General features: G+C 43.0%; 1 protein-coding gene across 2 annotated transcripts in view; it reads right to left on the reverse strand.

The window, feature by feature from the left end:
* Positions 1 to 25,613, reverse strand: part of LOC115085728 (CMP-N-acetylneuraminate-beta-galactosamide-alpha-2,3-sialyltransferase 1-like) — a 123,351-nt gene that overhangs the window by 66,139 nt on the left and 31,599 nt on the right. For both annotated transcript variants that reach the window (XM_029592061.1, XM_029592060.1), the window contains exons 3-5: positions 14,121 to 14,949; positions 9,204 to 9,397; positions 6,908 to 7,087 (exon numbers count right to left, since the gene is read on the reverse strand). In XM_029592061.1, coding sequence (XP_029447921.1) covers positions 6,908 to 7,087; positions 9,204 to 9,397; positions 14,121 to 14,429 — 683 coding nt within the window. In that variant the 5' untranslated portion in view covers positions 14,430 to 14,949. The remainder of the gene's footprint in view (positions 1 to 6,907; positions 7,088 to 9,203; positions 9,398 to 14,120; positions 14,950 to 25,613) is intronic.

Here is a 25,613-nt window from a genome sequence, read left to right on the forward strand (position 1 = left end):
GGTGGTTGGGGACCCCTGAGGACCACGAAAGGCGGAACTGTGACGGTACAAGCTTCCTGCTTTTCTTTTATGTAGGAAAGAAACTCGAGCGAAGGCACGCTGCCCGATTGGCCGGGGCAGGGCAAGGCTTGCCTCTGCAAGGGAAGGCAGCGTGCCTCATTCTCCGCCTGCTCTCAGCAGTGGGCGGGCCGGTCACAGACAGTAGGCAGGCCGGATTCGGCCCGCGGGCCGCCCCTTGCCCAGGTCTGCTACAGACGAATCAATTTATTGAGGCATGAGCTTTCGAGGACAGAGTCCACTTCATCAGATGCAAGACGTGAAGTACAGAGGTGGGTAAAATATATGGAGATTGGGGGGAGATACAGAACAAAGTGGAGGCTTTCAGTGCTGCCACAGCATGGATGAATGCAAGACCAGAATACAAGATTCAGGAACCACCAGCAAACCAGCATATTTGAAATAAAAACTCTTAAGCAGATAAGCAAAGGAGAGGGAGATTCCCTGCCTCCGTTCCTGTTTGTCTAGCACTAAATCTGCTGAGTCCTCTAACTTCTTGGACTATGGATTTAGCCTTAATCCTAGAGCCACTAAGGGGTAGATTTTCCACATGTGTGTGTGCCGCGTCCATGTGCGAGCGCTTCCCGGCGCATACACATGGAAGTGTTGATTTTCTACCATGCGCGTGCTGGCGCATGCATGGTGGAAAATCCGTGGGCCGCGCACGCATATGTGCAGGTGGCGTGCGGGGGGGAATTTTTGCCATTTCCGCACGGTGACACATTCAGATCTTCCCCAGTTCCCTCCCCCCTCCCCATACTTCCTCCCTCTTCCCTTCTCCTTCCCACCCCCTAAACCCTACCTTTTTTCTTTTTTTTCCTTTGTTTGACAACTTACTTCAGCCATCAAAAGCACTGTCCCACCCCTGCCCTTTCCACTTGTGCATGTACCGGCCTTTACGCGCATGGCTGGGTCTCTTGGAAAATTCGCCCGGCACGCAGAAAGCCTGGCCACGTGCATAAAGGTCGGATTTTACGCGCGTGGGCAGTTTAAAATTCACCCTTCATATCTACTATTTGCAGATTACTTGAAGCTTTACAACTCCTGTGATAGTTACTCAGCGGAACTACTCCGAGTAGTGAAGAGCTTCTCAGATGACATTAGGATGACAATTGACCTGTTCAAATGTGCTAAGGCAACCTTCCTTAAAGAAAAATTAAGCAAAACTGTAAACATATCTGACTGAAGATTGCAACATAAAAGAACTTGGAAGATGTATATAAATAGCTAGAAGTAGAAGGTACAACAATTCAGCTCAAGTTACTGAGAGTACATCAGCAAAGAACACTAAAGGAGACTGAAATTGATATTGAAAAATACTAACACTGAATAAGCTACAAGCTATCAACTTGCAATTTCCCCTCTCTCCACCAGGTGTAGCCTGGTTCCACAAAGATCTCAAACAGTTAGATGCAAGAACAAGAAAAATAAATACCTTCATACCCACCAAATAATCTAAAAAACATTAGTGTATGCAGAGATTGTACATTCCAAAGACTGAAGGTAGCATGAGTCTTCTAGAAATATAGAGACATACAGAGCTGCAAACATTCCTAACATCAACATATCCAAACACTCAAAAAGTGCTGAAGTACGAAAGTGAACCGCCAAACTGGTCTCCATTCTTAAGCTTGGATAATTGTTCCGACTCAGAGAAGTAAAGAGTGGGAATCTACAAGCATACTTGGGGAAAGAGGCAATACAATTTGCAAAACAAAGAAAAACTTCAAGAGTCAGACCAGCAAACAAGGAAAAACAATTGACTAAAGCACAATATACAGTAGGAAACACAGAGAGTTGCTTCTATAACCACGAGTTGATCAAAACCCGACACTGACCTGGTTAAGGAGAGGCGAACTTAAAATCTAAAGAGAAAAGATTGATAATTCCCCCTGCATGGGAGAAAAAACAGTAAAAAGGAGAAATGCAGATTCTGTAAACCAGAACTGGAAATGGTTACACATCTAGTTGCAGGTTGTGAAAGCTGAAGTCACAGAAAGGAATAAGGTAGCACTGGGATCATGTCCTGGCAGAACCGTAGAGAACGGACTTGTGATCAGCCAGGACATTCCCATTGCAACCGAGAAAGCTTGTGGACATTGCAGTAAACGAGAAACACAACAATGGCATTGCTAACAGAAGTGTCAATTCTGGGCAACTATTCTGTACAACATGTGGAGAGAGACAAAAATCATAAAATAGCAAATGATACAATCAGACCAAGAACATATCACAGACAGATACAGAAATAGTCTCAATGGTACTGGGCGCCACAGGTCTGATTAAAAAGAATTTCCATGGGGGGGGCTCCAAGATGGCGGCGTGAGCGGCAGCAGTGCAATGCTACTCCAAATCTTTGCTTGAATATTACCTGAAAAAATGCCTTCTAAGAGAAAGGGAAGGGTCCGTGTCTTCCCCCCAGATGGATCCCTACCTCCGGATCAGCGACTGATATCTGCATCTGCTGTCGGGACAGCGACACAAGGGGTTACTCTCCCCGTTGCGGCTGGTGGTGAGGGAGCGCCACAGTCGCCAGGGGATACTACGCTGAGTCCCCCAGATCAGCGCCTCCCGTTGGCCCCGACTACCAGCGTTCCTCCCCTGCAGTTCGCAGCCCTTGATGAGGTCATCACCGGAGCGACTGCGACGAGGGGTCAGAATGGAGGAGATCAGCCGTGCAGTATTTCATTTCATGGAGTACCGACGTCTCTTCTGCCTTTCCAGGCTAATTCATCGCCTATTCCTCCTATCCACGGTAGTGGCATAGTGGAGTCGACAGGAAGACCCGCGGCTGAAACGCTGGAAGGACTGAAGGAGCCACAATCTGGAGAAGGTGGTGAGTTTTTTCAACCTCCACCTAAGCCAGATGTGATAACATTAGAGGCGTTATGGGACTTGATAGTGAGCTTTGGTAGCTCAACGAGGGCTTGCCAGGGTGAATTGGGGAAACTAAACACCAAAGTTAATGCTCAAAATGTTGTTATTGAAACTCAATTTCAAGAATTGAGAACTCAATTGTCAGCAACTCAACAGACTTTGGCACAAACCCAGGCAAGCAACTATAAACTCATAAAATACTTCGGAACTTGTTCTCGAAGACTGGAGTATTTAGAAAACCAAACAAGGCATCTGAACCTAAGGTTTGTTAATTTTCCCAGGATACTCGGTGAAGGAATATATACCACACTGAAAAATTACTTCCATCAGAATTTGGGCTTCGAATTGGAGAAAACCCCAGCGATAAATAAAGCTTATTTTCTTACTAATCCTAATAGAGCAGCTCCTGGGGGAGCGCAAGCAGAAGGCATTGAAAACCTCACACAATTCCTAGAGGACTCTTCGGATATGGTTATATCGAGGTCTACTGTGCTGGTTTCCTATATATTAGAGAGTGATTTGAATGATACAATGAGGCGATACTTTAAAAATATTTCCTCTTTGTTTTATGGTCAAACAATACGTATTTTCCCTGATTTCGCTAGGACGACTCAAGTTCGAAGACGTGATTTCCTTGTGCTTAGAGCGCAAGTAATTTCCTTGGGGTATTCATTTACACTCAGATACCCCTGTAAGTGTATAATTAAAAGTTCAAATGAGTGTTTTATCTTCTTTTTCCCTGAGCAATTAAAGTCCTTCTTAAATGCCAGGAGTGGAAATGTAGTATCCTCTCCTGGATTACATCAATATCAATCCCAGTAATTGATCACTTAGTAAAAATCGTCTGTCACCGTGAAGCCATATTTAAATATGAATTTACCTAAATTACTCCCTTGTAATTACGGGCCTCTTCACTTTATTTTCTTATGAAGAATGATGATCAATGTGTATCAATGATGTATTTGCAAATCTTTATTTAACAAAACTTTTCTTGTTTTTCATCATTTTATTTACAATTGTAAGATGTTATTTTCTTACTATTATGACTGAAAATAATAAAAATAAAATTAAAAAAAAAAAAAAAGAATTTCCAAGCACACCTTAGTATGTTAATTTTTATATCTATATCTATATATAGATATGTATGTTAGAGATGTGAATTGGGTGCCGGATCGTGGACCCGCAGGAAATTCCGTTTCCCGTGGGTCGGGATGGTTTTTGTTTTCGGCTGTCCTGAGCCGAAACCCCACCCCCACCCCGACCATTTAAATCTAATTGTTTAGAATCCTCCACCCTCCCGACCCTCCCAAAACTTTCCTAAAGTACCTGGTGGTCCAGCGGGGGTCCCGGGCAGCAATCTCCCGCTCTCGGGCTGTTGGCTGCCAGTAAACAAAATGGCGCCAGTGGCCCTTTGCCCTTACCATGTGACAGGAGCTATCGGTGCCATTTTTCTGTGTGCCCTTTCTCCACCCCCCCCCAAAAAAAATGATAAGAAAACCACACGAAAATTTCGTAGGGTTTTCCTATCGTTTTCGTGGACCCCCGATACTTGACGGACTAGAAAATATCCTACGATATTTTCATCCGTCAAAAAAAGATGCACATCCCTAATATATGTGTTTGTATATATATGAATTTCATGCAGCATACCCTGGCTTGTGAGTGCAGTTCTTTCTTGTAATGGTGTGCAGAAAACAAACTATACATCCTGGGAAGGCAAACATTGTTATATATACTACTCTTTCCCACTTGATGTGAATTGCAAACCAAGGGGAAGAGAAAACGTTTCCCATTTACAGGTTAGAATCTCTAAAAGGTTCTCTTTCCCTTGGATTATGAGGTCCACCCCACATACTCTTGAGTGTGCAAAGCAAATCACTAATCTGAGAGAACCTGCGATGAAACCTCACTATTCCATGCTATAGCTGCTGGGTGCTCCTAGCCCTGCAATGTGTCAGTTCACGCTTTACCTCAACACCTGCTGTTCATGTGCTGCGTGTGTGCACTAGGGATGTGAATCGTTTTTTGACGATTTAAAATATTGTCCGATATATTTTAAATCGTCAAAAATCGTTAGAGGCGATATACAATAGGAATTCCCCCAATTTATCGTCAAAAATCATAAATCGGGGGAAGGGGGAGGGGAAGGGGGAGGGCGGGAAAACTGGCACACTAAAACAACCCTAAAACCCACCCCGACCCTTTAAAATAAATCCCCCACCCTCCCGAACCCCCCCAAAATGTCTTAAATTACCTGGGGTCCAGTGGGGGGGTCCCGGTGTGATCTTCCACTCTCGGGCCACGGGTGCGTTGATAGAAATGGCGCCGGCGCTACCTTTGCCCTGTCATATGACAGCTAATACATATATTGTGACATCAATCTAATTCAATAATCTTTATTAGTGAAAATTCCATATAAAACATCCAACATTAATCCATAATACCCCACACAATAGATATTATATTGTTTATAAAACATTACATAACTCTCATACACCACCCATACAACTCATATCACACATACATTCTACATTCAATCTCATAAAAACCATTCCCAAATTTCTAAACATTCAAATGAGACATTAAATGCACATCTTCTTCATCAACACATCTTCAAATGTAGATACATTTCATTTTTCAAGCAGAAAGAGTTATATTGCACATTTGATTCTTGCGTTACAAAAACGTCAATCCTCTTGATCTCTTTTTATGCTCTCTACATGTTTCGCCTTCCCTCAGGCTTCTTCAGGAGAGTTTTTTCAAACAATCTCCCACTGCTCATGTATCCAACATCTATCCACAGGGTTTTCTAAAAACATTCACACAAAAATTCATAGATATTAAATTTATACAATTTTCATAAAACTGATTCTTTATAAAGTTTTCCAATTTACTACTATACCTGCACTATACCTGAGGTTGAATGTAGAATGTATGTGTGATATGAGTTGTATGGGTGGTGTATGAGAGTTATGTAATGTTATGTAATGTTATGTAATGTTTTATAAACAATATAATATCTATTGTGTGGGGTATTATGGATTAATGTTGGATGTTTTATATGGAATTTTCACTAATAAAGATTATTGAATTAGATTGATGTCACAATATATGTATTAGTAGTTAATTGGTTTGTGATACATAAAAAATTGCCAGGATTGGGTATCCTGTCATATGACAGAGCAAAGGTAGCACCGGCGCCATTTTGGTTCCTGTCCCCCGACGTCACGAGCGTAGGAGATCGCTCCTGGACCCCCGCTGGACCCCCAGGGACTTTTGGCCAGCTTGGGGGGCCTCCTGACCCCCACAAGACTTGCCAAAAGTCCAGCGGGGGTCCGGGAACGACCTCCTGCACTCGAATCGTGTTGCCGTATTGCAAAATGGCACCGGCCATACGGCCGGCGCCATTTTGCAATACGGCAATATGGCCATACGGCCAGCGCCATTTTGCAATACTCGGGCCGTATTTACGATTTACACGATATTTAAAAAAACAAAACCGCGACGATCCGATTCCCTCCCCCCCCCAGCCAAAATCGATCTTTAAGACGATCGATCAACGATTCACATCTCTAGTGTGCACACTCTCAGAAACAAGCGTATAAACTGGCAGCAGACACTGCACTTAATGAAATTGCTTTCCTTTTCTAACAAAATTCAGTAACCAGTACAGGAATGAGAATAGGACAGATGAGCCTGCTGCACTCACCGAGGATGGAAAAGATCTCTAGGCAGGCACCCCTAGGCCCCAATAAACTTCATTATTTTAAATGGAGGTGCCCAGAGATTTCTAGAGGAATCTGAAATTGGTAATTCTACCTATGCCTTGAACATTCACCTGCTGCTCTCTCTCTTTCGATGCATGGACTTAAAGGGTAACAGATAAAAATGTATATAAACGTAATATCTTTTAATTGGGCTATATGATTATATGTTTTTGATGTGAGCATCATCATAGCTCTATTTCACTTACAAATTAATTGCTCCTGTAGTGAGGGCACTGACAAGCCACTGCAGGTCCAGTGTTTTGAAGGGGAGAAATACCAGGGTTACATTCTCTGCCAGTTTGATGTAACTTTCCGGGTATAGGAAGTGATGAGTAGTTCTGCTGCCAACGTCGTTCTCAAAGTGAACTGTTTCGGCACGATTCATCCTGCGAGAAAGAGATGACAGGAGAAAATTACTGTATGGACCTCATTAGCTGTTGCTTTAAAAACCCACGATGCACACTACTCCTATGAAACAGGGATGTAAGCCTGCAATGTCATCTGTGTTTTTGTAAGCATGTCTGACTGGGTCCTGGATGCCTTCAATGAGATTGCCAAAAATTGTGCTAAATGTGTTGGCAGCCACGCAGACAAGGCCAACATTGTGGGTGGAAACTAAATGGCTAATTTTAAAAAGAACGCACACGCACCCATAAATGTGCGTATTTGCGCGTGAGTGGAGATATGCTGTGATTTATATTGTGCGTGCAAATATACACATATTATTTAAAATCCCCCTGCTGCGTGTATGTGTGCATGTAATCTTAAGAGGCAGCTCGAGTAAATGTCCCATGCATATTTCCACTAGGGCTTTAGCGGCTTTTACATGTATATGCAGGCAGATTTTAAAACATGCTTGTGCGAGGAAAAAATTAGTCCACCAATTTATCCAGCTGATATTGAGGTCTTCAAGACCCTTTTGGTTCTTCATCCTGTAAGGACCCCGCTTGATCCCGAACTTTCATGCTGTGCTGAAAGCCCTAAAACTCAAGATCTCTAGACTTGCTCCTCATCAAGTCCTGCAGCAAAGTTACACGGATAACACACGGATGCACGCCATGGTCAGCGTTTTTTAAATTTGGAGTTATGCTTGTAAGGCTTAGCCCCACCCTGGAATACCCATGCCCGCTTCTTTTCCACCCCCGTATTCTTGACGCGCTCATGTGATAGCAGAGTTGTTTACCTGTAACAGGTGTTCTCCTAGGACAGCAGGATGTTAGTCCTCACAGAAAGGTGACATCATCACATGGAGCCCGTCACAGAAAACGTTTGTCAAAAATTCTAGAATTTTGACTGGCACACTGAACATGAGTTAGATAGCTGCAGTTTCCTGTGGTTTCTGACTCCCTACTGCAGTTGAGTGAATGATAGGGATGTGCATTCGTTTTGAACGTATGCGCAATCCGCAACGGATAGGTCCCTTTTCGTTGCATTCATGGGTCCACGAAATGCATGGTGAACCCTCACGAATGCAACATATCATTAGCAAATGTTTTTTGCATCTTAATATTTATTTATTTATTTATTTGAAGAGTTTTATATAAAGGAGCGAATATAAAAAAAACTAACTAAAACCCGACCCTCCTGAACCCCCAAAAGTCCCTGGTGGTCTAGTGGGGGTCAGGGAGTGATCTTCTGCACGTGGGCCATTGGCTGCCAGTATTCAAAATGGCGCCGATAGCCTTTGACCTTACTATGTCACAGGGGCTAACGGTGCCATTGGTCGGCCCCTGTCACATGGTAGGCACAATGGACGGCCCATGATGGTGCCGGCCATCCATAGCTCCTACCATGTGATTGTCACTGGTAGAATTTCTTCAAGCCCTACCCCAAGGCCCATCTATTGGATCCTTTCTAGCATTGCTAAATATTTCCCTCTTGGATGTATATTTTACTGTCTGATGTATACTTCATATGATCAAGTGCTTTGGGATAAATGTGTAAGAAAAAGGCCATACAGAAAATGACTTTTTTAAAATGGCTCCCAAGGACTCATGAATCATGTGCTATTAGCACTGGAGATGGGGCAAGAAGCTCCAGGCACATCATTTCGGAAGTGAAGCCGTTTTAACAACAGAGCTCCACTATTCAAGACCCTGTCCAAGCAAACATCCATCTACTACAATGGCTGGCATGCTGCCCCCTTTCCTGCTCCTCAGCACATCCAGTATCACATGTTGCACAAGGAGAGGATCTGAGCAAACCTACCATAATAAAAATGATTATGGCCCTGGCCTATTCTCCCATTCTGTGCCTAAGGGAAAATGTCTTCGGTTAAGCCCTTTTTGTCTTTCCAAGCAAAGGTTATTATGCTGACCTTAATCCACCATGATATTGCCAACATTGCCAGCAATGTTCTCAGCACACAATCATGCAATTGTGCAGAATCCCAAGAGAAAAAGTACTTTTGGGCAATTTAAACTGATACAGTCCACATGCTTAAACTGGCATCCTGACCAATGCATCGAATTACAAAATCTTTCAGCAATACCTCATTCTCACCTCATAATAATGTCATGGGAATCGATGATCGACCCATAGTTTGATTTCAAGAGATTGCCGGAGTTCCCCACCACTGCACACCTTCGACATCTGAATGCATCCGGGGCCGGGAAGCCACTGTGACCTGGAATGAGCTCAAAGACATCCACTAGGGTCTTGCTTAGGTTTTTAGGTTTTTCTTCCACCTGCAACTTCTGTTGATAGAAAAGGCAGATCATAAAATGTACTCTTAAATGTGTCATCAAAACCATCTGAAGGCGCCTTCCGAAGGATGCATGCTGCTAATATCACTGCACCGCAGGTGGTCGGGCGGGGAGGCAAAGTGTTGTGGGAGGCGGGCATAAGACTCAGAATTTGTGTTTCAGATGCTGGCATGTGATCACACTGGGGAAGGATGAGTTCTTCAAAATCCTTGATGAAATCGCTATGCCAAAATGCCCTACAGAATCTGCAGCGTACAGGACAGACTGCAGTCCACTCACTCCTGCAGAGGTCTTCTCCCCACGCAATTCAGTTATCAGTGAAACCTCACAGCATGGAGAGTGCAAACGCTAAATGCTAGCGCTGGCTTCATGCTTGTTTCTTTAAAAATACAGAGAACTGTATGTTATTTGATGGATAGCCACGTTTTTTATATATATTTATTTTACGTATTGTATGGAACTCGTGATTATTATTGCTATATACTCTGCATCGGACAGCATTGCTGAGAGATTGTAGAATATAAATTTTATCAATAAATAACGTCATTCATGGAAAAGACAGCACAGACTTCAAAACATGCAAAAAGACATATGCCCCATATTTTGTGTGGTATGAGGCAGGGAGGGTGCTTCTGTGTCTGTGTGTGGTGTGTGATGTGAGGCAGGGAGGGTGCGTCTGTGACTGTGTGTGGTGTGTGATGTGAGGCAAGGAGGATCTTCTTTGTCTGTGTGTGGTGTGAGGCAGGGAGGGTGCTTCTGTGTCTATGTGTGGTGTGTATGTGAGCAGGGAGGGTACTTCTGTTTGGTGTGAGACAGGGAGGGTGCTTCTGTGTGTGTATGGTATGTGTGCGAGAGAGAGATGGAGCATATTTTTGGCTGGCTGTGGCTGTGAGAGAGAGGGGGCATGTGTATGATTGAGCCTGTTTATAAGTGAGATAGAACATATATGTGATTGAGAGCTTGTGTGTAAGTGAAATAGAGAGAGCATGTGTGTGATTGAAAGCGTGTGTAAGTAAGAGAGAGCGAGAGCATTGTATGATTGAGAGAGACTGGCCAGATAGGTGACGTGTGTATGTGTGAGAGAGACTGATCAGGGAGATGACTGGTATGTGTGTGCTTGTATGTGTGTATGAGAGAGAGAGACTGTTTGGGGAGATGATTGGTGTGTGAGAGATGAAAAACTGCTCCTGAGGATGTGTCTGGTGTGTGTTTGTGAGAGAGAGAAGAGAAGAGACTAGTTGTGGTCCCTAAAGAAGAGGATCGTGAGGACAGCTTCAGCAGCTACTGCTGCTTCTTGTGTGGCCTGCAAGGGAAAGGAGTAGGAGAACTTCTGGAGAGAGTAAGTAAAGGTGGCTTTTTAAGTTCATTTTTCTTCATTGACTACCATTTTAATTATTGGGTAGAATGTGATGTGTCTGCTGTTTGAAATATTTTATTGGTGTTTGGTAAAGCTTTCAAAATTTGCATGAGTTTTTAATTATTGGATATTCTATTCATCAGCTGTTTTGAAATTGATTTATTAGTATGATTTTACTATTATTATTAATGATTTATATATCTTGATTTTATTGATTGTTTCATGAGGAATGGTGATTTTTGTTTTACCATTGTGCACTGTAGAGTCTGGAGTGATGCGTTTTACAGTTCAGTTTTTGTCTGCACATTTCTATTTGTACTTTATGTGGCTTTATTCCTTAATTGGTGAGGGTTTGTGTTCTGCATGCAAAGTCTGAGATGAAGATCATCCCTTTCTCCCCCACCCCTCCAGAATAAGCGTTGGAAAGTCAAATGTAATTCAGTGATAAGACAGGCTAAGAGAGAAGTTGAAAAGAAGTTGGCCATAGAGGCAAAAACTCACAGTAAAAACTTTTTAAAATATATCCGAAGCAGAAAGCCTGTGAGGGAATCAGTTGGACCGTTAGATGATCGAGGGGTAAAAGGGGCACTTAGAGAAGATAGGGTCATTGCAGATAGATTAAATGATTTCTTTTCTTCGGTGTTTACTAAAGAGTATGTTGGGGAGATACCCGTTCCGGAGATGGTTTTTATGAGTAATGATTCAATTGGACTGAACCAAATCACAGTGAGCCTAGAAGATGTGGTAGGCCTGATTGAGAAACTGAAGAGCAGTAAATGACCTGGACAGGATGGTATACACACCAGGGTTCTAAATGAACTAAAAAATGAAATTTCAGACCTATTAGTAAAAATTTGTAACCTATCATTAAAATCATCCATTGTACCTGAAGACTGGAGGATAGGGGGGGCTAATGTAAGCACAATATTTAAAAAGGGCTCCAAGGGCGATCTGGGAAACTACAGACCGGTTAGCCTGACTTCAGTGCCAGGAAAAATAGTGGAAAGTGTTCTAAGCATCAAAATAACAGAACATATAGAAAGACATGGTTTAATGGAAGAAAGTCAGCAAGGCTTTACCCAAGGTAAGTCTTGCCTCACAAATCTGATTCACTTTTTTGAAGGAGTTAATAAACATGTGGATAAAGGTGAACCGATAGATGTAGTGTACTTGGATTTTCAGAAGGCGTTTGATAAAGTTCCTCATGAGAGGCTTCTAGGAAAAGTAAAAAGTCATGGAATAGGTGGTGATATCCTTTCGTGGATTACAAACTGGCTAAAAGACAGGAAACAGACAGTAGGATTAAATGGACAATTTTCTCAGTGGAAGGGGGTAGTGGAGTGCCTCAGGGATCTGTATTGGGACCCTTACTTTTCAATATATTTATAAATGATCTGGAAAGAAATATGACGAGTGAGGTAATCAAATTTGCAGATGATACAAAATTGTGCATTTAGTCTCATGCAGGATGTTTATCCTATTGGACTCTATGCCATCCCAGACATAAAGCGTCACACCGCCTACCGGGTGCTCCTCTCTGTCATTGCGATATAATTTGTACCCCGGTATAGCACTGTCCCATTGGTTGTCCTCCTTCCACCATGTCTCTAAGATGCCAATTAAGTCAATGTCATTAATCACTGCTATACATTCTTTGTGAGGCAAGACTTGCCTTGGGTAAAGCCATGCTGACTTTGTTCCATTAAACCATGTCTTTCTATATGTTCTGTGATTTTGATATTTAGAACACTTTCCTCTATTTTTCCTAGCACTGAAGTCAGGCTAACCAGTCTATAGTTTCCTGGATCACCCCTTGTACAATGGATGATTTTAACAATAGGTTACAAATTTTTACTAATAGGTCTGGATTTACTTACTGTCCCCCTTCCAGTCACCGTTATCTCTCTCACCAAATCCTGTGCTCCACTGAGAATTAGATCTAAAATTGCTCCCTCTCTCGTTGGTTCCTGAACCAATTGCTCCATAAAGCTATCATTTATTCCATCCAGGAACTTTATCTCTCTAGCATGTCCCGATGATACATTTACCCAGTCAATATTGGGTTGGTTTTGAACTTTGTATGTAGGTCGCACAAAAAGACAAGCAAGAGTGCGCCCTAGAGAACATTGCAGCCGGTTGAATACTGGCAACTTAGAGGCTCCAATGGTCAAACAATGTGTTCAATACAATCATTCGTTTGATCAATTAAAATGGTCAATTTTGGAACAACTACATAGTCCCGTTCGAGGAGGAGATCTTCAAAACCAACTTAATTATAGAGACCAATCACCCTATGGCATGAATGATAGTGTGGAATGGCTGTCCTTAATTTGAAATAAAATATGAACGTGATTGGTTCTTATTCCACTTTTTGTGATTGGCAGTAATTGAAGTGAGGCTAAAACTATAAAAAAAAGGTAAAAAGAGAAAATGGTGTATCCTTGACGGAAACGCTGTACCTGAGAAGAGGACACAGAATCACACCATGTTGAAAGGACCTTATGTAACCAAAGCATTACTTAATATTTCAACTTTAAGGTAAATAATTAATATGAAATGAGAAACAATGCTTTATTTTTGTTTATTGTAGAAAAATATATATATTGTCACAGGCCCCTGAGGAAGTATTCACACGAAACACGAGCTGTGTTGGGCAAAGTTGAGCGGTGGCTCTCAAGTAGAGCGGCGGCAGCTCTCATTGTATTAAGCCTGTTCCAAAGTTAAAGCAAGTAGAGCGGTGGCTCCCGAACAAAAGAGCGGTGGCTCTTGGGCAACGTTCCAGGGGAGAGCAGCGACTCTAGACAATTTTTTACGGTTTGACACTAAAGAAGGCAAGAAATAAGTTGAAGCTAAAGTGAAGTGTCCCATACTATACCATATAATGAATGGAAATCAATGATTAAAAAATCGAGCATAACAGTCCTAATGTTATAGACTGTTTAAAGCTTGTACAGCTAATGCTACCATAAAGAAGAATTTATGAGATTTCCATTCATATTAAGTAAAATATTTTGTTTCCACATATGATGTTTTCTTGTTGAATTGTTGTAAACCAGAACATTTATTTTGCCTACTGGGTGTACAAACACAGCTTAAAAGTTTAAACTACTTAAAAGTCAAAAAAAACCCACAGACAAAAGAAACTGATAGTGTAAAAATTGAAATCTTTAAAAGTATATTGAAACGCCACCCCAAAATGAGGTCACGAGAAGACAGGACTTCACAACATGCATTCATGCTTTTTGCCCCAATCAAAGTAAAATTAAGTCAAATCATTCATAGAATCTTGACAGCAATGAAAAAAAACCCAAGAATTTCCCAGGCAGAGAAATAATTACTCTACCAGGATGCACTTACCAACCACCAGTGGTAGACATCATCAGGAATCGTGCTGTGTTTTGTCAGCAACGGAGGCACTGACTGGTTAAATCTCTCATGGAACCAGAGGGAAAGGCTGGGCTCGGAGATGCACCTGGCGCAGCTGCACGGCCTCCAGGTGGGTTGGATCAGTCTCTTGATCTGCTCTGGAAAGCTGCTGAAATATTTTTCTGGGTACCAGTTGATGCTCCCCAAGTGCTCAATGTAGTTCAGCATGAAGGAGGTCACACTGATGACAAATAAGAAGGTGGCCAGCACTTTAAGGTTCCTGGGCCACAGAGCAAACATTTCTTCCAAATTAGGACCCGGCCCTGCAAGGGTTTCAGATTTCAAGATGTGGGATGAAGAATATTGTATTTTTTCCTCCCTCCAGGCTAGTCCAGATGCTCCGGGTACCTTATTTCCATCTGCAATCTGCAAGCTTTCCTCCCCGCCGGCAGTGTTAACTTAATCGTGCCCTGAAGTATGCCAGGAGGAGAGGCTACACTTTTGCCGTCTAGATGAAAAGGTTTCCAGTATTATCCCTTCCAGCTGAACAGCTTCTTTGAGCAGTGACTAATTTCTCTCCAGTTTTTAATCAGCACTAATGCCAGAGACTTCCTTTCCTGATCAAACTGGTAGGCAAATTACCAGCGCTGAGACACAAAAAGAAAGGCTGGGAAGTTATTTTGTGGTCTTTTTTTTTTTTTTAAAGTAGAAAATGGTTTTTGAAATTCCACCAAGTGGATCGTTAAATTGTTCTTGCGAGCAGCGTGTGCCGAGCTGTGGGAGACGTTTCAATATTCAGGCGTGGAGATGCTCCTGCCACCTACACGCAAAAAGGCAAAAGAGATTAAGGCATGGTGGTTAGACGCTTTGCCACATTAGCAGAACACATCTTTCCTCATCCTCACTGCAGAAAACATTGGGCTTGGTTCAACACTGCTGCAGACTCCCCTCTTCAGCAAGATGAAAAAGATAACGCCGAGGAGAGAATGCAAAAAAAAACCCAAAAAACCAACAACTTTTCTCCCACCTCAGCCAGCCTGGCACTTCCAGGACAAAACCTCCCCAAGTACTTTTAAGGAGAGTTTGCCTCGGCTCTGCTTCGAATCCTTTCATTTTCCCAGGCTGACCTTGCTGTTTACCAGCCAGGGTATTCCTAATTAGCAACAACTGAACAGTAAAGCAGAGGAGAGAAGAGAGAGAGAGAGAGAAAGAAAAGAGAAGAGAAGAGAGAGAGAGAACCCGCTGATATACAGACCTGTCCCAACCATGAGCCTTCAGTGCAAGCTAGGGGTGTGCATTCGTTTTGAACTTATATGTAAAACGCAACTTTTTTTTTTTTTAACTTAAAAAAGTGATGAGGCGAAAACGATCGGATTTCCAACTTATTCAACATAGCTATGTTGAATAGGTTGGAAATCGCGATGGTTGATCCTAAATAAAAATTTAAACCCCTCACCCTCCTTAATCCCCCCCAAGACTTACCAAAACTCCCTGGTGGTCCAGCGGGGAGTCAGGAAGCCATTCCTCTATTCCTTTGCGAGGAGCACGTGACGGCCGCGTCACTCCGACGTGACGCGGCCGTCACGTGGTCCACCGCGGTTCCGCTCCCGGACCCCTCGTTGGACACAAACGGAACTTTTGGCCAGCTTGGGGGGGCCTCCTGACCCTCCCAAGCTGGCCAAAAGTTCCATTTGTGTAAAACGAGGGGTCCAGGAGCGGAACCGCGGTGGACCACGTGACGGCCGCGTCACTCCGACATGACGCGGACGTCACGTGCTCCTCGCAAAGGAATAGAGGAATGGCTTCCTGACTCCCCGCTGGACCACCAGGGAATTTTGGTAAGTCTTGGGGGGGGATTAAGGAGGGTGAAGGGTTTAAATTTTTATTTAGGGAACCAGTGCACATATGGACATAGACTCAACTTATGGAATTCTCCATATGTCCATATTGACCGAAATTGACCCCCCCTTTCGACTTATGGACTTATGAACATAAACTTTTTGTCTGCACATCTCTAGTTACATGGAATAGACTTAGTTTTTGGATACTTGCCAGGTTCTTATGGCCTGGATTGGCCACTGTTGGAAACAGGATGCTGGGCTTGATGGACCCTTGGTCTGATGGACCCTTGGTCTGACCCAGTATGGCATGTTCTTATGTTCTTATGTTCTTATGTGGTTGCGGGGAGGCCTAGAAGAAGGGTGGTGCAATAGTCAATTTTTGAGAATAGGGTGGCTTGGAGGACTGTGCGGAAATTGTGGAAGTGAAGGAGGGGGTCTACGTTTTAGGACTTGGAGTTTAAAGAAGCAGTCTTTTGTTGTGGTGTTGAATTTTTTTAGGTTTAGCTGGCTGTCGAAGATAATGCTGAGATTTCTCACCTGTAAGACAGTGGAGGTGGGGGGCTTGATGCGAGACAGGTTGTGGTCAGGTGAAATAATGAGGAGTTCAGTTTTGGCCTTGTTTAGAGCAAAGTTGAGGCTAGTAAGGAGGAGGCTGATAGAATGAAGGCAGTTGTCCCAAACCTTAAGCAATTTGGGGAGAGACTCTGTTATGGGGATAAGGATTTGAACATCTTCGGCTATACAAAATGAGTCAGGTTTAATATGTAACCTAATATGGAACCTCAGGTTTAATATGGAACCTAATATGGAACCTAAAATTGTGTAACTACAGCAAGGGTTATTTTTCCCTATATGCAACACCTTGCACTTGTCCACATTAAATTTTATCTGCCATTTGGATGCCCAATCTTCCAGTCTTGCAAGGTCCTCCTGTAATATATCACAATCTGCTTGTGATTTAACTACTCTGAATAATTTTGTATCATCCACAAATTTGATAACCTCACTCGTCGTATTCCTTTTCAGATCATTTATATATATATTGAAAAGCACCGGTCCAAGTACAGATCCCTGAGGCACTCCACTGTTTACCCTTTTCCACTGAGAAAACTGACCATTTAATCCTACTCTGTTTCCTATCTTTTAACCAGTTTGTAATCCACGAAAGGACATCGCCTCCTACCCGATGACTTTTTAGTTTTCTTAGAAGTCTCTCATGAAGGACTTTGTCAAATGCCTTCTAAAAATCCAAATACACTACATCTACCGGTTCACCTTTATGCACATGTTTATTAACCCCTTCAAAAAATGATGCTGATTTGTTAGGCAAGACTTCCCTTGGGTAAATCTATGTTGACTGTGTTCCATTAAACCATGTCTTTCTATATGCTCTACGATTTTGATCTTGAGAATAGTTTCGACTATATTTCCCGGCACTGAAGTCAGGCTCACTGGTCTATAATTACCCCCATCGCACCTGGAGCCTTTTTTAAATATTGGGGTTACATTGGCCACTCTCCAGTCTTCAGGTACAATGGATGATTTTAATGATAGGTTACAAATTTTAACTAATAGATCAGAAATTTCATTTTTTAGTTCCTTCAGTACCCTAGGTTTCATACTATCCGGTCCAGGTGATTTGCTACTCTTTAGTTTGTCAATCTGGCCTACGACATCTTCCAGGTTCCCAGTGATTTCATTCAGATCGTCTGACTCATCACCCCTGAAACCAGTCTCCGGAACTGGTATCTTCCCAATATCCTCATTAGTAAACACAGAAGCAAAGAATTCATTGTCTTTCTGCAATGGCCTTATTATCCCTAAGAGTCCCTTTAACCCCTTGGTCATCTAATAGTCCAACCGACTTCCTCACAGGTTTCTTGCTTCGGTTATATTTATTTATTTTATTTATTTATTTATTGTTTTTGTTATACCGAGTTTCATGATAGGCATCACATCAACCCGGTTTACAAATAACAAGGAGTGTAAAGCATAACGTAACGTAAAAAACAATATTTTCAATAAGAACCTTGAACTTTAAATACAGTGAATCAGAAAAAGGGAGAGGGAAAGTTACAAAAAACAAGGAAAATAAACTTGGGATGGAAGGGGAGAAATTGAACAGCACAATATTTACATTTCAGCCTATTGATACATTAGAATAGCAAGTGACAAAATAAGACTATGAAACGGTACATAGGTAATCAAATGAATAAATATGACAGTTGTGAATGGTAATAGTATGATAAATATTCAGCAGGAATTAGTGAGAGAGGGTTTGAGGTTGGTTGATTCGTGTTTACATTTTATATTTTATATTTATATTTATATTTTAAAAAGTGTTATTGATCTGTTGCCTGATGGGAGGAGCAATCAGATAGGAATTAGCAATCTGTTTTTATATAGGAGAGTTGTAGGTGGATCCTTGGACCAGTGACAGATGACCACGCCCCCAGGGAATGATCCCGAGAGGGACCACCGGTCAGGCTCAGAGTAGAAGACAAACACACACTAGTTCTTTTATTAGACAGTATACTGAACCACCAGAGATGGCAGTGGTGAGCTGGTAAGCCCGGCTGGGCTATATTCCCTCAGATACTGGAACAGCAATCCCTGGAGGCTGAGCTATAGAGAAACTGGGATATAGTGAGTAGGCAGGGTATGCAGATGGTAACACTCACACAATGTCCCAAAGAAGCCCAGGAGCTGGAATGTATAGGCCCTCGAGAAGCGAGTACCTGGTTCCAGGGAAAGCTCAGAGAGAACGATGGTAACTCACTGATGTATCTGATATAGTTGGTAGTGATGACTTCCAGGCAGAAGAGTATACGGAGCAAGTCTGGGAATTAGGGCCCTTTAGGAGCGCGTACCGGTTCCAGACTGTCACCTGAAAAACAAAGGAGAGAGCGAGGCCCCCGAGGAGCAGGTACCTCTGGTAAGTCCGAGGAGGCAGAGTAGCTTCATTAGCAAAATCCTTGCTAACTCGATCTGTTAGCAAATACTGAGACCTTAAATATCTGTTGTGGGTGATGTCATCTTCGGGGGACACCCCCGAGGTTCATGCCATTGCCGGTACTTCAGTCGGGGCCGCACCACGTGTGCGCCCCTAGGCCTCCAGGATCACGGCAGATAGCAGCATCAAGCTGGTCCGGGAATGCCCGAGGACTTGTGGCAGAAGAACGCCACGGCAGCCAATCTTCCCGCGGTCAGAGGTGCCAGAGAGGTAAGGAGAGTGGAGAGAGGGCGTCAGGCACCGACGGACACAACAGTACCCCCCTTCAAAGGGCGACTTCCTTTTCGGGTACCAGGCTTAGGTTTTGAAGGATGCACAAGGTGGAACTGACAAAGCATCTCTTTGTCCAGGATACTGGTCTGAGGCTCCCAAGAGTTTTCTTTGGGGCCAAAACCTTCCCATTTTAGAAGGTATTCAAAAGTCTTGCCTCTCTTACAAACATCCAGGACTTCTTCGACTTTGTATTCTAAGTCATCTTCTGCATTGATGACAGGTAGATCTTGAATCTTGGAAGAAAATTCACTGAGTATGAGTGGTTTCAGGAGAGAAACATAGAAGGCATTATGAATGTCGAGCCCAGGTGGTAGCTTCAGACGATAGGTAACTTGGACAATATGTTGGATGACTGGGAACGGTCCCACGTAGTGAGGAGCAAACCGAGAGGAGGGTAGTTTGAGTCTGAGGTGTTTGGTAGACAACCAGACCTTATCTCCTGGCTTGAAGACTGGAGCTTGTGCATGGTGCACGTCGTAGTACTTCTTGGCACGATCACTCGCTTTGATTACGATGTCTTTTGTCTGGCCCACAATTTATGGATATCATCAGCAGTAGATTGAGGTTCTGGGGACTTCACTGAGAGCTTCAGTGGAAGTGACAGTGTAGGAGGACGTCCAAAAACCACTTCAAATGGTGACTTTCTAGTAGAAGTTGCTGGATGAGAGTTGATGGTGAATTCAGCCCATGGAAGCAATTCGGCCCAATTATTCTGTTGGGATGTGACATAGGCTCGTACAAACTGCTTCATTGTATGATTCATTTGTTCCGACTGGCCATTTGACTGCGGATGGTAGGCTGAGGTGTAGTCTAGAGTGATGTCAAACAACTTGCACAAAGCCTTCCAGAATCATGCCATGAATTGGGACCCACGGTCAGATACGATGTGGGAAGGTAGGCCGTGGAGGCAGAATATGTGCCTTATGAAAAGCATTGCAAGCCCCAAGGCTGAGGGTATGCCAGGGAGCGCCACAAAGTGTGCCGTCTTGCTAAAGCGATCCAGAGTCACCCAGATGGTGTTCATTGCTCTGGAAGTAGGTAAATCAACTACAAAATCAGTAGCGATGTGCGACTAGGGCCGATCCGGAACTGGCAATGGTTTCATCTGACCCCACGTTTGTCCAGAAACAGGTTTGTTCTTAGCACAATTGGTGCAGGATGCCATGTAGGAATAGGTATCCTTTTTGATGGTAACCCACCAATACAGCTTCTGAATCTTGGGCAGGGTACGGCGTTGACCAGGATGGCCAGCCAGCTTGGAATCGTGTGCCCAAAAGAGCACTTTCTTCCTGAGGTTCTTTGGAACGATAGTCTTTCCAATGGGCATGGACTGAGTGGATGTCAGGAGGATTTTCTTCGGGTAAGTTATGTGCTGTGGCTCATCAGGCACATCCTCTGAATGAAATGAGTGTGACAGAGTATCTGCTCTGGTATTTCAGTCTCCAGGGTGGAACTTGAGCACAAAATCGAAACGGTTGAAGAATAAAGACCATCTGGCCTGTCTGTAATTCAGCCATTGTGCGTGGCGGAGATACTCAAGATTCTTATGATCCATGAAGACGGTTATTTGATGTTGAGTGCCCTCAAGCCAAGGCTGCCATTCCTTGAATGCAAGCTTTATAGCCAGGAGCTCCTTGTCACCAATCCCGTAGTTCCTCTCAGCTGGAGAGAATCTTCATGAGAAGAATGAACAGGGATGCAAGGCTTTTGAGTCTCTGACTTGGCTTAACACAGCCCCTACCCCCACATCCGAAGCGTCAACTTCTACTATGAAGGGCTTATTGGGATCTGGATGCCGCAAGCACAGTTCTATGGAGAAGGCAGTCTTCAATTTCTCGAACGCGGAAATGGCCTACGCTGACCATTTTGAAGCGTTGGCACCCTTGCGAGTCATTGCAGTCAAGGGTACGGTTAAAGAAGAATAGTTCTTTATAAAGCTTCGATAATAGTTGGTGAACCCCAGGAATCTTCTTAAAGCCTTCAGGCTAGTAGGTTGAGCCCAATTCTTGATACTTTCAAGTTTGTGAGGGTCCATTCAGAAGCCTTCTTTAGACACAATGTAGCCTAGAAAAGGCACTGAGTCTTTGTGAAAATCACACTTAGAGAGTTTGGCGTACAGCCGGTGTTCATGAAGGTGACGGAGTACTTGCTTGATGTCTGTAATATGGGTCTCCAAATCCTGGGAGAAGATTAGTATTTCGTCCAGGTATACCACAACGTTCTTATATAGCAGATCCCGCAAGATGTCATTCATTATATTTTGAAAAATGGCGGGTGCATTGCACAACCCAAATGTCATTACAAGATACTCGAAGTGGCCGTCTCGTGTATTGAAGGCCGTCTTCCATTCATTGCCGCTCCGAATGCGAATAAGGTTATAGGCCCCCTTCAGGTCACGTTTTGAAAATATCTTGGCCCCTTGCAGCCTGTCAAACAGCTCCAAGATTAACGGCAGGGGGTAACGGTCTTTGATCGTGATTTCATTTAGACCTCGGTAATCGATACATGGACGTAGGGTACTGTCCTTCTTCCCCACAAAGAAAAAGCCTGCGCCGGCCGGTGACTTTGATGGTCGGATAAAGCCTTTCTGGAGATTTTCTTCAATGTATTCTGACATTGCTTTATTCTCTTTAGCTGAGAGGGGATACACCCGTCCTTTCGGTGGCTCAGCATTGGGCTTCAGCCTTATGGCACAGTCATAGGGCCTATGTGGAGGAAGAATATCCGCTGCTTCTTTGGAGAATACATCCCCGAAGGATGCGTATTGGGGCGGCAATCCTGGCATCGCTGGTGTCATAGGCAGGCATATGAGAGAGAGAGCCTAGTAATTAGAGGTGAGGTTTAGGTATTAGTATAGGGGTTAGGGGCCACTTTGACATTCAAAGTGAGATGTACAAACAGAACAGTGCTCTCTTGTGAAGATTTGATGACCTTCGGAGTGAGGAAACCCAAAGATGAGATTTGTGCGATGTTCTCTCAACCTAGCTTGATGTTACCCAGGTAGAGACTCTCTCTCCCTCTCTTTCTCCACCCAGTGGTTGTATGCAGGAAATACAACAATCTGGCACTTATCGCATAGTTATTAGCACACTCTGTGATAAACTGCCTATTACCATAAAACATGCCCCTTTTCCTATCGCATGTGATATTTAGTGCATTTTGATAAATCCAGGCCTATGTTTGTACCCGAGGCAATGGAGGGTAAAGTGACTTGCCCAAAGTCACAAGGACGTTTTAGTTAAGAATGTATTTTATGATCGATTATCTGTTTTATGATTTCTCTTGTGAGTTTAGTTTATGCTGCTTGTTTTATGTAATTTCTATATTCTGAATGGCCTTTTCTAAGCCACTTAGAATTCTTTAGATAACACCACATATTAATGTTTTAAGTAAAAACATAAATGCCTTTGTTGAAAGACTTGTATAAAATTCATACTTTGCTCATGGGTCATATTGCAGACTGAAGTAAACATGCTAAGAAGGAGAAAAATACTGTGAGACTCCTAATTGCAGAAAAATGATACTGAAATATTTGCAGAAACTTTTTAAGACTAAACATACTCTGGAAGATATCGTGTTATCGTGTCTGCATTATCTGTTCTTATTGAAGCTGATAAGGTTGCTAATTTCTGCCCTATGGATGCATCTATAGAAACATGGAAATATGAGGGCAAATAAAAACCTCCAGGCCTATCTAGTCTGCCCCTTCTTCCCACACACTGTAACACTGCACACCCGGACTTGACCTTCGGCATTACCTTCACTGCCCTGTGATGTTCCTCTGCCCCTATCCCATGCTTTGAGTTAGGGTTACAACTATGGTCGCTCTCTTCCTGGAAGCCTGATGCAGTTATCTGCTCTGCTTGGGGAGTAGCCATGACTGCTCCATGCTGCTCTTGCACAGTATGATTTGGTACTAAAAGTCACAAACCAATCCACACTGTAGGTCTCAGTTTGTCCATCAATAAAGTAGCAGGGCTGCGTTCTTGGGAATACCCCCTGTTCCACACGCAGAACCCCAGAGGCAGGCGTGGATGAAACATTGGTGTACAGAAGATTGCTTTAGGTTTGTTAGGAACTGGGGAATGTTATAGGGGAAAGGGGAAACTGTTCCAGTGAGATGGGCTCCACCTTAACCAGGGTGGAACCCAGCTGTTGGCCTTATCATATACAAAGGAGATAGAGCAAGTTTAAAGCAGACCAGGGGGAAAGCCAGCAGTCACTCAAAAGTGAATGGTTTGGAGGGAAGTATCTCCCAAGGATACTTGCAGTAGAGGAAAGTTAGTATATCCCAGCAGAGAGGTTGTACTTAGGACTGAAATAACCCAGATGGATGCAAATAAAGAGAAAACAGATGTGAATGCTTCTAAATTGCCTGCATCTTCTGATACAGGCGGTTACTACCCCGAATCAATTAAGCCTGATACTTCATTTGGAATACATATCCAGCGCAACTCACTGCTTCAACGGCGGGGGGGATAAAGAAAAGAGGAATTATATTCAGACAATAACCAACAAGGACTGAATGGCACAGGCTGGGTAAACAAATAAGCATGGGTGTAGCTTGCTTATTTCAGCAGTTACTACCCCTAACCAATTAAGCTAGATACTTCACTTAGATGCAGCTCCAGCACTGCTCTCTACATCAATGGCGACGGTGGAAGGTAACTGAACCAAAAAGTTACTAATAAGGGCCAAGAGTAACAGATAAGTATGAGAAAAAAAACGTGTGAAAACTTGCTGGGCAAACTGGATGGGTCGTTTGGTCTTCTTCTGCTGTCATTTCTATGTTTCTATGTTTAAATATCTGTATGGTGGGTTCAAAGACAGCAGTGGGTGCAACTGCACCTTGAGTATTATGCACCCGTTCTGGTTGCTCCATTTCAAGACATAGCTGAAATAGAAAAATGCAGAGAAGGGCAACAAAAATGCTGAAGGGGATGAAACAGCTCCCCTATGGGGAAAGACTACGTAGGTTAGGATGCTTCAGCTTGGGAAAAAGGCTGATGAGAGGGGACATACGAGTAGGCTAGAATGATTATTTACCCTTTCAAATAATACTAAAACAAGGAGATAGTCCATGAAACCAACTACCAGCAGAATTAAAACAAATCATTAAACGCACGTTGTCACTCAATTTTTGTTCAAGTTGTGGAATCTGTTCCCTGAAGGCGTAGTGGGGTTTAAAAGAGATTTGGACACGTTCTGAGAAGAACTTTCATAAACCATTAACCAGCTAGAATACAAAGCCACTGTATTCCTAGGAATTACATGATCAACTTTCTGTGATCTGCCAGGTACTTGTGACCCTGGCTGGCCACTGTCAGAGAGAAGAAATGCAATGCTGAGTCAAACCAAGGTCCATCAACCCATCATCCTAGGTTCTTAGGTACCAAGCACAAGAGGTGTAACACTGCTTTACAATTTTTGAGAACCAGGTGCACCCGAGATTGCAGCTCTCAGCTCTTATCGGTCTAAACCTGAGGTTTCCAATCTATCCTGGTCTCAAAGCCAGTCGAGGTCTGATGATATCCACAATGAACATTCACAAGTTGTAGCTGCATACATTAGCAACCCAGTGAATGCAGATTTCTCATACATACTCATTGAGGAGATTCTGAGAAAAACTAGACCAGCCGGGGTCACCAGGACAGGTTTGGAAAGCCCTGATTTATCTTCTCAGGGCTCACTAGCCTTTGAATCCCTGTGCTCTGCCAACCAGAAGCTTGGACACAGCTCACAGATCTGACAGAGTCCCATCATCTAGGACAGAAAATTCAAAGTTTACCTTTATTCTGAGATACTGCTTTCCCTTAAAAATCAAAGTGGCTTACAATATAAAATAATAAATTACAATCTAACAATAAAAACAATGCACATCCAAAAATATCAAAATAAGAAAAAAATTCAACCACCAAAAATAAATAACAATAAAACAGTAAACATCTGTCGAGGTCAATATTCAAAAGCCATTTAGATGGATATCTCACAAGTTATCTGTTTAAATGAAAATCTGGCATATTTAGCCATTTAAATTGCTAAATTACAGGCGGATAAGTAATCAGACAGCTATAATTGAGCTGGATGAAAAGGGGCGTTCCAAGGAGGGGTTTGGTTTTCCAGCTAACCTAGCCAAATTTCAGATATATAAGTCAGCTGGATAACTTCAGACCTGTTTCAGAGCATGTTTAAAATTGGCAGGCTGATATCAGTGCAGGACTATATGGCCATGATGTCAACTTTTCCTCTGTCTCCATCTGCTGGCAGAGGTGGATAACACACTCATTGGGATTGACCTACTCTTCACTAAAGGAAAGAAAATTATCAGGTAAGTATTAATTTCTTGTGTGGTTGGAT

Source organism: Rhinatrema bivittatum, chromosome 2 (assembly GCF_901001135.1).
Source record: "Rhinatrema bivittatum chromosome 2, aRhiBiv1.1, whole genome shotgun sequence".
Taxonomy (NCBI): domain Eukaryota; kingdom Metazoa; phylum Chordata; class Amphibia; order Gymnophiona; family Rhinatrematidae; genus Rhinatrema; species Rhinatrema bivittatum.